The following is a 14,676-nucleotide window of genomic DNA, read 5'->3' on the forward strand; positions in this document are numbered from 1 at the left end:
TAATTTCTTCCGGCTATATATTTATATATTTATTTTTATTTTTGTGTGGAGACCCAAAAATAGGTTACAATAGATGCCCCCCTTCTTTATAATACTTACGGAGCAGGGGTTTTGTGTAGTCAGTTTTATAAAGATAAACAAAACTGAACTTCTAAAACGTAGTCATCTTGAGATCCCAATCTGGCGATCCTCTGACTTCTAACTTCGATTAGACTAACTTGGAATTCCATCTGAGTTCCCTTCTAGTGACCTCTTTTAACTGAAAAATCTATATTTGTAGCTTGGCCAACCTGAAATCCTATTTGGCGATTTCCTTTAGCCAGAGTTAATATATGTGTTGCGGTTGGGTTAACCTGAGATCCCTTATGACGACCTCTTTTAACCAAAACCAAAAACATATAATTATAGCTCAATCAACCTGGAATCCCCTCTAGCGATTCCCTTTTACCAAAAGCTGAAATATGAGATCCCTTCTGGTGACCTCCTTTAACCAAAATTAAAATATGTGATCCCTTTTGGCAACCTCCTTTAAGCAAAACCAAAAAAACTATATTTGTAGCTCGGTCAACCTGGAATCCCATTTAGCGACTTTCTCTAACCAAAGCTAAAATATGAGATCCTTTCTAGCGACCTCCTTTAACCAAAGCTGAAATATGAGAATATGGGATCCCTTGTGGCGACATCCTTTAACCAAATCTAAAATATGAGATCCCTTCTGGCGACCTCCTTTAAACAAAAGCTTATATCGGTATTGCGGTTGGGTTAACCTGAGATCCCTTCTGGCGATCTCCTTTAACCAAAACCAAAAAATCTATTTTTGCAGCTCGGTCAACCTGGAATCCCATCTGGCGATTCGCTTTAACCAACGCTGATATCGATGTCGTTCTTCCTGATGGCAAGGTTTGAACCTTTCATTTTCTTTTGAAAATTTCCTAATAGGTTCTTCTCACTTTATTGTTGTTTCAAAATCAAAACCGTGATTCTTTGTTATCATTAACTCAATGATTCTTTCTTCATCCACAATCTTGTTGGATTACATTAAAGATTCCTCCTGTAACAATTCAAAAACACATATGCAATGATTTATGATTAGATGTCATGCATGCATTCTTACTTGGTTTTGAAACATAGGTCATATCATCTTCTTCTATCTTATGAAACTCTCTCTTGACATGAGCTTGCTTTTGAAGTCGTATGCTGGATTCAATTTTCGTGCCACCTATCATATCTTTGAGAAGAAGTTCTTCGACTTTTTACAAGTAGCTTTTTTTGAAAATGTATGATTTGTCATGGCCTTCTTTGTCATGCTCTTGTCAAATGCTTTAGCTTAATTTTCAAATCTATGGGCTTCCGTCTCGTTTCAAATATGTAAAACTTTTCATGAAACATCACTTATTGCCCCCAGTATAGGGGTGTGATCCTAGTCTGGGCTTTTATATAGGGAAGAAATTCATTCATCCAATGATAAACGTTTGAGCGAGTGATGCGATAACGAAAGGTGAATTTTTTTTTAAAAAAAACACACTGTTAGGGTTAATGCAAAAAGGATTCTCTATTCTTATCTTTCTTCTATTCTCTTCCCCTTTTAAGATTCTTCTTTCTAGAAAACAAATTGAGTTTTGTGAGATCAATGCAAAAAAGAAAGAAGTCGATGGCCAAACTATGCTTTATTGATTTAGAAGCATACGTCAAGCATAATATCTTTTTACAGAGTCAGAATTCACAGGCTTAGCTAGGTCTCCTCCATCCATTCTAGCGAACTTCAACGCTCCTCTTGAGAATGCCTTCTTTACTACGTAAGGACCCTCGTAATTTGGTGCCCATTTGCTTTGATCTTCTCCGGGTAACGACAATATTTTCTTTAGCACTAGATCCCCTTCTTGAAACAATCGTGGTCTAACCTTTTTATTGTATGCGTTGGCCATGCGTTTCTGGTAAAGTTGATGATGACATATTGCAACTATCCTCTTTTCGCTAATCAAGTTCAGTTGTTTATATCTCACTTTGGCCCATTCAGCCTCTTCTAGTTCGGAATCCATTAATACTCTTAACGATGAGATTTCCACTTCCAACGCCATCACTGCCTCCATACCGTACACCAGAGAATATGGGGTAGTCCCTGTCGAGGTCCTGACTGCAGTGCAGTATGCATGGAGAGCAAATGGCAACATCTCTTATCAATCTTTATACGTGACTACCATTTTCTGAATAATCTTTTTGATGTTCTTGTTGGCAGCTTCTACTACGCCATTCATTTTTTCCGGTATGGCGAGGAATTCGAATGCTTGATCTTCCATTTGGTACATAACTCCACTATCATTTTGCCATTGAAATTCTGTGCATTATCGGTCACTATCTTTTCCGGAGGACCATATCAACAAATCAAGTCCTTTTCTACAAACCTCTTCACTACCTTCTGTGTTACGTGGGTATACGAATTAGCTTCCACCCATTTGGTGAAGTAGTCAATAGCCACGAGGATGAATCTATGCCCATTGCTAGCTTTTGGGTTAACAGGACTGATCACATCAATTCTCCACATTGCAAATGGCCAAGGAGATATTAGATTAAATAGCGGCGCTGGCGGTGTTATTGACCTTATCACTGTAAACTTGACACTTGTGACATTTCCTAACATAGTCGATGCAGTCTTTCTCCAACATCATCCAAAAATAACCAGTCCTTTGTATTTTCCTTGTTATCATATGACTGCTAGCATGAGTTGAGCAAATCCCTTCATGGACCTCTCGCAATGCCTTTCTAGCATCTATTTCATTCAAACACCTTAGTAGGGTTCCATCAAATGATCTTTTGTATAAAATCTCTCCATCTAAATAGAAGTCTATGGCTAACCTTCTCAAGGTTTTCTTATCCGTTTTAGAAGCTCCCACCAGATATTCATGATTCTGCCCAAGATTCTTGATATCGTAATACCAAGGCTTTCCGTCTATCTCTCCTTCAACTAAGCAACAGTGAGCTGGGTCGTTTCTAATGTCAATGTGTACAGGTTGTACCTTATATTCGAGATCAATGGTAGTCATAGCAGCTAGCGTGGCCAAAGCATCTGCAAAATGGTTCCCCTCCCTTCCTAGATAGGTGAATTTAATCTCTTCAAATTCCTTTGCTAGTGTGGATAGGTATTCCTAGTACAACCTTAACTTTTCTTCCTTGGTCAGCCATTCCCCTTTTACCTGATAGATAATCAACATTGAATCCCCATATACATCTATCTTCTTTATCTTTACCTCTAATGCCGCTTCTAAACCAAAGATACAAGCTTTATACTCAATTGTATTGTTGGTGCACTCGAAATGCAGTTTAACCGAAACTGGATACTGTTTCTTATTAGGAGAGATTATTACCGCACCGGCCCCATTACCATATACATTCATGGCCCCATAAAAAAACATGGTCCACCAATCTATCTTCTCTTCTTCCTTTTCTATTGACAATATATCTTCTTCGGGGAAATCAAAATCCAAAGGTTCGTAATCTTCTACAGCATTATCAGCCAGATGGTTCGCAATTGCACTCCTTTTTACAGCTTTTCTTGTCATGTACACTATGTCATATTCTGCTAATAAAACCTGCCACCTTGTAATTTGGCTTGAGAGAAAGGGCTTGTTACAAATATACCTTAGAGGATCCACTTTTGAAATCAACCAAGTGGTATAGTATAACATATAATGTCGTAATCTCTTTGCCGCCCAAACCAGTGCACAATAGAGCATTTCTATCTCAGTGTATCTAGACTCACATTCGGTGAGTTTCTTACTTAAGTAATAAATAGCTCTTTTCTTCCTTCCGGTTTCATCATGCTGACCCAATACACATCCCATGGCTGCTTCAATTACTGTTAAATATAATACCAGAGGTTTTCCTAATACCGGAGGAACCAATAAAGGTGGATTTTGTAAATAATGTTTGATTTTATTGAATGCATCCTCACACTCCTCATTCCAGGTTCCAGGATTCTTTTTCCTTAATAGTCGGAATATAGGTTCACATGTTGTTGTTAGCTGAGCTATAAACCGAGTAATGTAGTTTAACCTTCCCAAGAATCCTCTTACTTCTTTCTCCATCTTAGGGGATGACATAGCTTAAATGACCCTTATTTTATCTAGATCCACCTCTATACCTCTATCACTTACCACAAATCCTAACAGCTTACCTGATTTAACTCTGAATGAACATTTTGCAGGATTGAGCCTTAATTCATACTTCCTCAACCTCTCAAATAACTTCCTCAAAACTTCAACATGATCCTTTCCTTTTTTAGACTTGGCAATCATGTCATCTATATACACCTCAATTTCCTTGTGCATCATGTCGTGGAACAGAGTCACCATTGCTCTTTGATAGGTTGCTCCTGCATTCTTCAAACCAAATGGCATGACCTTGTAGCAGTATGTGCTTGACTGGTTTACAGCCTGCTTCCAACGATATCTTATGTACTACAATATTTGTATCCAAACCGGGCATATCTTTATAGGACCAAGCAAAGACATATGAATATTCTTGTAATAGGGCGATCATTTTTGTCCTTTGTTCAGAAATAATTAAGGTACCTATTTTCAACTCTTTCTTGAGCTGATCACTGCCCACATTGATGGTTTCGAGTTCCTTTACGGCAGGCTTCCAAGTCTGTTCCCGTTTTTCCATTAGCCTGGTGAATTCACTAATATTGCTTTCATCCCACACTTCTTCTTCCATAGCTATCATATGTTCGTTCAAGTTTGGCCATTTATTCTTGATGCTAAATATATGTGAAGTGTTTGGTGTAAATGCATAAGAAGACAATTTTGAAAAGTGCATGATCTCGTCATTTATTTAAAGAAAAGATAGGCTCAATGACAAACACAAACTCTAGTTGACATCATGAGCCTTGATTGTCAACTAGAGAAAATAAAAGCAAACAAAAGCAATGACAAAAGCATGTTAAGGCAAACAAAGTTGGTTTACATTTTGAAAACTACTGGAGCTTCTTGGGTCACCTAGTTCTAAAACTTCTCGCCCTGAGCCAACTTGTGCACAAAGGTCTTGGCAAAGACTTCTTCTAGTGTGTGGATCGTTAGTTGTGGCAGTGCTTCATCTACCTTTCCCGCTACTATCTTCATGTCATCTCCTTCCACCTCATTTTCCTCCAAGGTGTTTATGCTTATATTTGCCAGTTCTTGACCAAGGCTTTCGGCTCCTTTATCATGTTGCCTTATGTATGCAGCTTTTGGGAATGACACGCTAGGGGGAGGGATTTCTAGCTTTTCTTCTTTAGGCTCCCTTCCTTCAATTCTAGCTATTCTTCTTTCCCTTCTCCAACTAGTACCCCACTGATGATCCTCCTTGTTAGGTTTATACCCTAGCCCAAATCTTTGATTCGCACATGCCATCTTTGCCAGATTAACCTCTTCTAGTACCCCGGCGAAAGGAAATGAAAAGCATAAGCAAGAGATTAATATAAGCAAAACTTAAGCATTATAAAATATAAAAAGAGAGCAAGAGCATGATCTTGATCTGAACACTAAGATGCCTAAATACATGGCAAATGCCTCCTTTTATAGGCCAAAATTTGGAACTATTGATTTGTTGACTAATTGATGAGTGGGTGGCCACATCTTGACTTGGTAACAATCCTTATCTTCTTGTCTGGAAAAAACATCATTGATAACATCAGGATTTGAATAGATTCTCCCATGAAGGTTCTAGACAATTGTCTCAGCTTTCCAGGAAAAAAAAGATGAGGTCATTTGGACTTCTAGAACTCGAGATATGGGCTAAACACTGAACAGTGTCTGGGCTGCAGGATAGATTCAGACTTCTCCATTGTTGCTACAATTTGGACATGAAAACGGCCTTTTTAAATCTTGAGCTCCGCATGAAAGTTGCAGGCCTATGTCTTATCTTTCAATCCATATAAAATGGACCTAAATCCAAGATCTACAACTCCGGATATGACCTAATTACCGAACAGTGTTCTAGTTTGGACTACACCAGCATCTCTTTTCTAAGTTTGGCTATCTCTTTGTCCTTTCAATTCCAGTACTTCAACTCATCAATCAAGTCTTTCATTTATGTGATAGGCCTACATTTCAGATGAACATTTACCATAAATGAAAGGTATCTTATATAATTAGATATGTTATTGTAAAACATGCTTTAGTTAAGGAGTTATTGATACTTCAAGTGCAAAATAATGATATAAATCCTTGATAAAAATGCACTTTTAAGTACTAATCTCACCCCCCAACCAGCTTATTACTAGTCCCTAGTAATTAAAGCATTAAAATAGAAAAACAATTTGCAAATTCCACAAAGCAAGGCATTCATCATTCAACTTCCATTAATCTATCCAGATAAACAAACTCTCATTAAATTTTATATATCTGCTCAATATCTCTTAAACAAAATATTAATAAATCTTCCTTATTATGTGCTCAATGTATGAAACATAAATGATGGGACTTTTATTGGAAGAAAACAATATTTTTTTCTAATGTTTAAGGTTAACTTGGGTTGGGATTATTATCTTTTTTCTTCTTCTTTTTTTGTTCTTTTTTTTCTAATATATATACATATAACTTAAAACACAATGCATCTTTAACCCCTGTAACGAGCTTTCGGCTAATGACTCCCAAACCAGTTGGTTTTAGGGCATTAGGTGTTGAGACACCCCTACGAGCTTAGTAACTCGGGTTGTAGATACTGTTATGTAGATAGTGCAATGTTTTATTCCCTTAAGCTTTTCTCTTTAACCCATGTAACAAGCTTTGGGCCAATAGCTCCCAAGTCAATTGACTTTAGGGTATTAGGTGTTAAAACACCCCTTTGGGCTTAATTGCTTAGGTTAGGGAGGCTACGAAATCAAACTTATCTACGTTTTTATTATCATCATTTTTTTTGTTTTTTTTTTGGAAATTATATACTATCCCTATCCCTTAGTTGTTACCTTTAACCAAAGAACATAAATAATGTAATAATCCAATACGCAACCCACAATCATATGTTAAAGTGTGTGTGTGAAAATGAAGGTTTAAGAATACTTGTTAAATGAGTATATGAGAAGAATTAAGTGATAACAATGCGAGAGTTTGTAAACCTGAATATTTCAAGAAGTATTCTAATAGGCCTTATTATGAATATTCAAAATAACCATTAGAAAATGTTTACTAAGATGCGTCTCAAGAGTCAATAAAATTTCCCCTTACTCTGCCATCCTAGTAATAACAGTTTTGCCAAATGGTTTTAAAAACAAAAACAGTTAGTTGGTTAGTTTTTTTTTTTAAAAAAAATACTACTACCCTCTCCCCCCAACCAAAACGAGACATTGTCCTCAATGTCCTAAGGTAGAAAGATAGAGTATAGAAGACATTACCTGAAACAACGAACACTAACAAACCTGAAACACACTTAAACAAATATAAGAAATAACATAACAAAATACTATACTAGAAATAAAACCAAAAGACACAAGGATTCACAAACGAAGGCTCAAATCCAATCTAAGCTTTTTACGGCTTTCCTTAGCTGACCAATTTATGCGACTCATGGAAGGATCAATTACAGGGGTGAAAGATGATTTGTCATGCCGAAGATGTTAGAAATTCCTGTTCCACAGCTTGATCAAGAAAAGACAACAAATTATCATAAAAACCATTAACATTTAATAGACCTATAGGTTTATGGTGAATGTGAAGTTGGGCCCAAGAGGAAATATGAAAGATCTCTTCCAATGTGCCCAGACCACTTGGTAAGGTAATGAAGGCATCAGCATGGTTAAACATTGTATTCATTCGATCAAACAATGTGGAGACCTGTAGTTCCTCTCCAATTGTTCTTCCAATGATATCCCCTTTTGTGAAAGCTTCGGGGACGACCCCCAAAACTTGACTACCTCCTAAAAATGCAGTTATTACCATACCCCCCATTAACCCAAGGCTGCCTCCCCCATACACTAAATGAATCTTTCTCTCAGCTAGTACCTGACCAAGATGATTTGCTGCTTCTAAAAAAAGCTATTTCCTTCCCAGGACTGGATCCACCGAAAACACAAATATTTTTTATGTGATAAGTTAAGGGACCTGCAATTTCTACACACTTCTATATCTGTCTAATGTAAGGGTTGAGTAGAAATGAGGGGAAGGAAGAGAAGATTTTATAGATGAGGAATTGAAAATGCAATCATACCACCTATATGTAGGCCAGCTGGAGTCTCACTCTCTCTCTCTCTCTCTTTATTTATTTATTTATTTTGAAAAAACATGTGTATGTACAAGTAGTTATGATTGTGGCTCACATCTTCCCTTGGTTTTACATCCAAGAACGACTTAAACGCCCTCTATAGGTCGGGGATAGGCTTCCCATCCAGTTTTCTTAAAAACTGGCAAACAGGGTCTTTTTTAGTCAGATTCCCACGACTAAGTCTATCATGTTCTTTATGGAATTGTGGCCATAAATCATGAATAGCACGATGCACATCTCCACTAGGATGCGTCTCAAGGGTTAATAGAAGATTATCTAAAGACCCCTTACTCAGGCCATCCTTAATGAATTGTATTTTATCTTCATGGTTTATAGATACCATTCCTAAAGAACGACATGTTGCATTACAAGTCCATCTGGCACATCGGTGACAGACTTTCAGTTGTTTTGCATGACGTTTCTTTGCAAAAGTGCTTTTACCTGTTCCAAGCATGTGTGAAATGAAAGAATTGGAGGACTCACCTGATAATCGGACCTTAGCTTCAATCAGCCAGCGAATATCTTCAGAAATTTCATGATTCATTAACAACTTCAATCTTGCACACCTAGCATAGTAAAGTTTTGTAATCGCATTCTAAGGCAGAGCAGGAAAGTACTTTTTCAATTTTTCAAGAGTGGTGTCCATTTTCAAATGAGAATTGGAGAAGAGATTCAAAGAAGTGAGAAAGAGCAAAGAATTGCACAAATATGTACACAGATATCAGTTATTATGGGAAACAGAAAGAACCGACTTAAGTCACGAAGTACCGTTATCCGCCTTTTGACCGGGGTTAGAGAAACTAGCAAAACAAAATTCACACCAAAACAAAACATAAAAACAATGTGAGAAAAAAAAAATAATTAACCTTTATCTACAGGATCATTCAAACCAATGGATTCATTTTCACTAGGAAAATTACAAAGTAAGCTTTCAAACGATGTCCATTTACCTTAAAAACATTGTCATTCTTTGGATTCTGAATATCAAAGGCCCATAAGGATACATATGTTTCTCAATAAATGGACCGCTCCATCTTGATCTTAGCTTTCTAGGAAATAAATGAAGTCGAGAATTATAAAGCAAAAATTTTTGACCAGTATCAACTTTTTGACAATTTTCACAAGTTTTACAGAATGCATGTGTGTCCTTGAACATGGTGGGCCAATAAAATCCATTTTGTAAGATTTTCACAGTTGTCTTTTTTGACGAGAAATGACTCCCACATGCTTCAGAATGACAAAGTTTAATGACACTACTTACCTCATTGTCAGGAATGCATCTTTGAAATATTTTATCAGAACAATATTTGAATAAGGGTCATCCCAATAAAAGTTATCTACTTCATTCAAAAACTTTCCTTTGTCTTCGGTACTCCAATGAGCTGGCAAATCTCCTAGATTGAAACTTTGAAAAACTGAATATGGAAGTAAATTCACATTAGCTCCAAGATCAAGTAAAGCTCTTTCAATTTTATGTTCTCCAATAAAGCAAGAAATTATAGGACAACCAGGGTCTTTATATTTCAATGCATTATTGTTCTGAAGAATATCACTTACTTGTTCGGCTAAAAAGGCTTTCTTTTTCACATTCAATTTTCTCTTCACAGTGCACAGATCTTTCAAAAATTTAGCATAAGAAGGAACCTGTTTAATAGCATCCAACAAAGGTATATTGATCCTTACCTGTTTGAAGGTTTCAAAGATTTCAGAGTTGTGATTGACTTTCCTTTGTTTGGTCATGGCATGCGGAAATGGAAGTGTTGGTGGAGAATCAATCTTTTCTTTGCAATGATCAGATTCAACCCCTTCCTTACCGTCAGAGATTGACTCATCATCATTCTCACAAGGTTCAAGAATGGATTTTTCAATAACCTTACCACTGCGAAGAGTGATGACTGATCTGGCTTAATCCATGTGTTGGCTTCCAGAACTACTTGCATTTACATTGTATTGCCCCTTGGGATTTTATTGTGGTTGAGATGGAAACTTACCTTTCTCTTGGAAACTGAGAGCAAATGTGAACTTTGCAAGAGTATCTTTAAAATCTGTCATGCTTTGAGCAAGTTGAGTGTTAATTGCCTCTTGCTTTTCCATAAATGTATGCAATGTTTCCTCAAGATTTCTTCTAGGAGGGGGAGCATAAGGAGGTGCATATCCATGAGAATTTTGGAAATTATGGTGTGCTTGAAACAGTGACTGTGAAGTTTGAGCATTATTATTCTCACTCTTCCAACTGAAATTTGGATGATTTCTCCAACCAGGGTTATATGTTTGCGAATATGGGTTATGGTTGGGCCTTTGAAAACTGTTTAATGAATGGACTTGTTCATGGAGACATTCTTTAAAAGAAGGCAAGGTTGGACAGTCATTGGTTGAATGTTCGTTGGTTTCACAGATTCGACACGCAATGTCTTGAACAGATTTTAATTGACCACTCTTTTTCAATTCCATCACTTGAAGGGTTACTAGAAAGACTTGTGGACCCACAACTAATTCGACCTCAATTGTCCCTATCACTTGCCTTGGTGAGCCATCGTATGCTCTAGCCGTCATCACACTGGGTTGCATGTGTGAGGGATCTACCGGCATTTCATCCAGCATATGCCTTGGTAAGATATTAAGGGCCGAGCCATTATCGATAAGAACTTTGCCGATGAGACAGTCTTTGCATCGGATCGTGACATACAAAGCCTTGTTATGCCCAGTTCCTTCAGCGTCAAGTTCATCTTCTGTAAAATATAAATAATTGGCAGCATGGATCCTCCCTACTAGATGCTCCATAGTCTTTTGTTCAATATCTTGGGGTACGTAAGCCTCATTCAATACTTTTTGCAAAGCATTACGATGCGGCTCAGAGCTGAGTATTAATGACATGATGGAGATCTTGGCAAGGGTCTTCTTCAACTGATCCACTATACAGTACTCACTATGCTTCATCAATTTCAGGAACTCATTTGTTTCTTCCTCAGTTACAGGTTTATTTACCTCAAACTCTTTATCGAGGTCCAACACCCCTTTGCCCTTAGCCTTTCTTTGCTTTTCTACCTCTTCAGGTGTGAAACAACGACCACTCCGAGTTAGCCCACTTATCTCATTTCGGAACCATGACAAAGGAGTTTTGATATTCGAGGTATAACCATAATCTCCAGGCATCGCCCCATAGTCTACTTTGTTTGCATATGAGGGCTTAGTTAGTACCAATTTTGAGAGCCTATTAACTGTTGATTGGACTCTACATTTCCCCCAATTCTCTATCATCTCTATCTCTTCATTATCTTTTACAGCCTCAATCCTTAACTCTCCTAAAGTCAGCATTCTCACAACCTTTTGATGAAACTCAATGCATTCATCAATGTGATGCCCTTTCTTTTTATGGAATGGGCAAAACTCGTCTTCCCTTATGCAATGTTCAGATGGTTTCTCCAAATGTTCAGATTGTACCAACATTTCATACAACCTTGCCATGGTCACTCTTAGCACCTTCCCTTTGCTACCGACCTCCATAGTATTCACTCCACTACCACCTACAGCATGTTTGGGTAAAGGGTTCGAATTCACATTAGGCGAATCTTCAAAAGTGACCCATCCGATTTTGATCAACTGCGATACCCTCTTCTTAAAAGCTACGCAGTTCTCAATATTGTGACCCGTATTACCAGTATGGTATTCACAAGTCAACTCGGGGTTGTACCAGGTAGGGAAAGGTGGTTGCATAGGAGGTAATGGTAAGGGAGCTATCTGCTCAATACTTAGCAACTTGGCATATAACTCATTTAGGGTTATTGGCAGAGGCGGTAATTGTTCTTCTAGTTGTCGGTTGTCTCTCCTTTGGTAATTGTTTTGGTTATTGGTGGGGAATTTTGTTTGATGGGGTTGGTTTGGGATGGAGGGTTTGGAAAAGTTGATGCTAGTGATTTGGGAGGTAGGTGTTTGATAGTTTTGGTAGTTTTTGCCTTTCCTTTTACAACTGTCTTCTAGGTTATTTACCTCAATTTCCTTCTTCTTCCCAACAAAACCCCTCTTCTCTATAGGTTCCGCAATTCTCCCACTTTGGACTCCATGCTCAATCCTTTTAGCAATTTGCACAGCATCATAGAAATCTTGGGCTGAGCTACCCATAAGATGTTCATAGTATGGGGCCCTAAAAGTATTGGCAAACAGTGTTACCATCTCCGTCTCTATTAGTAGAGGTTGTACATTGATAGCTTGGTCTCGCCACCTCTGAGCATAAGCCCTCACGGACTCTTGAGCTCCTTTCTCCATGGTAATCAGACTTGTCCTATCAAGAGCAATCTCAAGATTGAACTTGTATTGCTTTAAGAAAGCATCTGCCAGATCTGTCCATTTCTTAATCCTAACATTGTCCAACCTCATATACCATCTGAGGGTCGATCCTGTCAAACTATCTTGGAAGAAGTAAATTAGCAACTTATCATCATAGATAACTTCTGCCATCTTGTTATAGTAGGAACGAAGATGGGTCTTTGGGCATTCCATTCTGGTATACTTAACAAACTCCAGCACTCTGAACTTCTTTGGAATTACGATGTTAGGTACCAAACATACTTCAGCGGCCCTAATTGGGTCAAATAAATCATTCCCTTCAACTGCCCTTAGCCTCTCCTCTAGGGCAGTCCATTTATCATACCCAACATGATCAGAGACTCTGACGTCTTGTGGATCCTCGTTTGTCAAATCCATTGTAATAGGGATTTGGATGGGCTGAGTGGGATTAGGATGCTGCTTATATGGTGTATTTGCCCCTACGTCTATATGATGTTCCCTCTCCATCTTTGGCTCTCAACATTTGCTCAAGCAAACTAGTCAGGTGCGCCACATCATTCCGAACTCCTTCAAGTTCTCTTTGGTACTGAGCTTCTGGTTGTGTCCTTTCTTCGTTTTCCATTCTTTTTCTTTGTCGAGTGTTGTGGATTTTAGAAGGGGGACCTATGTTTCTTAATCAAGCTTAGTCCAAGGGTCCCTAGTGGAGTCGCCATCCTATCGCACCCTCCCGAGAGCTCGACGTCGCGGCGACACTTCCTCTATAGCGGGGATTGATATTGGGGTCTTTTTGTTGTGAAAAAAGGGAGTCGCCACCTAGTATTATGATCACTAGGAAACCTAACTGGTCTTTCAAAGATTCTAAGGCAAGGGACTAGTTGTGTAAAGGAAGGTTTTAGCACCCCTAGTACGCCCTACCTAAGGTAAGCTGCTTGGTGTTTAATTTGCCTTATAACTGTTATGGTGTTGATGTTCTCTACTCCTATCAATTTCCTAGTATAAGTCTGCTCTGATGAACGAAATCTAGGGTGCTTTAAAAACCTATTTTTTTGTCTCGTAAACCATGGAGTAAAAAAAATTGAAATGTCCTCGATTATAATCAAGGCTTCTTTCAAGGATTTGTGCGGATTTATTATTCCTAGAAAATTATTTTGGATATTTACCACTCCGGGTTCTTTATCCAAATATTAACAGTGAATAATAAAAAATTATTCCCAATAATATTTTGGATATTCGTCCTTTAAGGATTTCTTTATCCAAACATTAGCGGTGAATAATAGATGAATTCCCCCAAAATAAGATTTTTATATTTTTTAGAATATTGGCCAATACACTTTGGAGTTTTACAAACATGTTGTAAAATCCAAAAATGCAAGAAAAATGATTTTTGTTGTGTTTAAGAAATCCATGCAAAAACACATTTCAAAACTTCAAATATTTGTTTTTTTATATAAAAAAACGTAAAAACAATGTTAGGGTATTGGCCGTATGCAAAAAAACAAAACATTTTTTCATATATTTTTTTGATGTCTCGACGAAAACCGGGTATTTTCATACTGGACTTGGATCTTTACCATATAAAAATACAAGTAGATATTGATAAACAATGCATCAACAAACTTTCAGAAAATCACATTTAAATAATTCTTTTAAAGAAAATTTTCCGAATGGGCCAGACCCGTCCCACAAAGAGACTGGGCTGAAATCAGCCCAACATAAAATGGGCCCACTTTCTACAGGGCTGGACTCAGCCCAACAGCATGGGCTGGGCTGGGGTTCCAGCCCAAAACAAACATGGACGGGTTACTGTGCACCAGCACAGTAACTAGTGAATTATATTTCACGAACAGTGAAATACATTTCACTGTTCAAGTGAATTATATTTCACTTGAACAGTAAAATGCAAGGAAATGGCATGCACAACGACGAGAAGGAGAACCAAACCTTGTGGCGGAAGCGATGTTGGAGACTATGGCGAACACTCCCAGTGATGCTGGTGGCGGTGGAGAGGCAGCCGATGAGGTCTCCCGATGGTTCTGACGGTGGCAGTGGCTGAGAAGCTCAACGTCAGCAACTGTTATCTGCAGTATTTCTTCTCCTTTATGCAGATGCACCCACCTCTGTTTTCCTTCCTACTCTGTTCTCATCTGCTTCTCTTTT

General features: G+C 38.0%; 1 protein-coding gene across 1 annotated transcript; it reads right to left on the minus strand.

Moving 5' to 3' along the window:
• Positions 1-2,013: 2,013 nt before the first annotated feature.
• On the minus strand, positions 2,014-13,026 carry LOC133680841 (uncharacterized). Its single transcript, XM_062103856.1, has 2 exons — positions 10,757-13,026; positions 2,014-2,134 (listed from the first exon to the last, which is right to left on the minus strand). The coding sequence occupies exons 1-2, from the start codon at positions 13,024-13,026 to the stop codon at positions 2,014-2,016; spliced, it is 2,391 nt and encodes a 796-aa protein (XP_061959840.1).
• Between the last annotated feature and the right edge of the window lie 1,650 nt (positions 13,027-14,676).

Source organism: Populus nigra, chromosome 1 (assembly GCF_951802175.1).
Source record: "Populus nigra chromosome 1, ddPopNigr1.1, whole genome shotgun sequence".
Classification (NCBI taxonomy): Eukaryota; Viridiplantae; Streptophyta; class Magnoliopsida; order Malpighiales; family Salicaceae; genus Populus; species Populus nigra.

Excerpts from the sequence above, each read along its gene's own strand:
- LOC133680841 (XM_062103856.1), bottom strand. The coding sequence starts at position 13,026 with ATGGAGAGGGAACATCATATAGACGTAGGGGCAAATACACCATATAAG. Across the intron at positions 2,135-10,756 it reads GCATACGATGGCTCACCAAG|TCAGGACCTCGACAGGGACT; the intron begins GCAAGTGATAGG and ends ACTGCACTGCAG.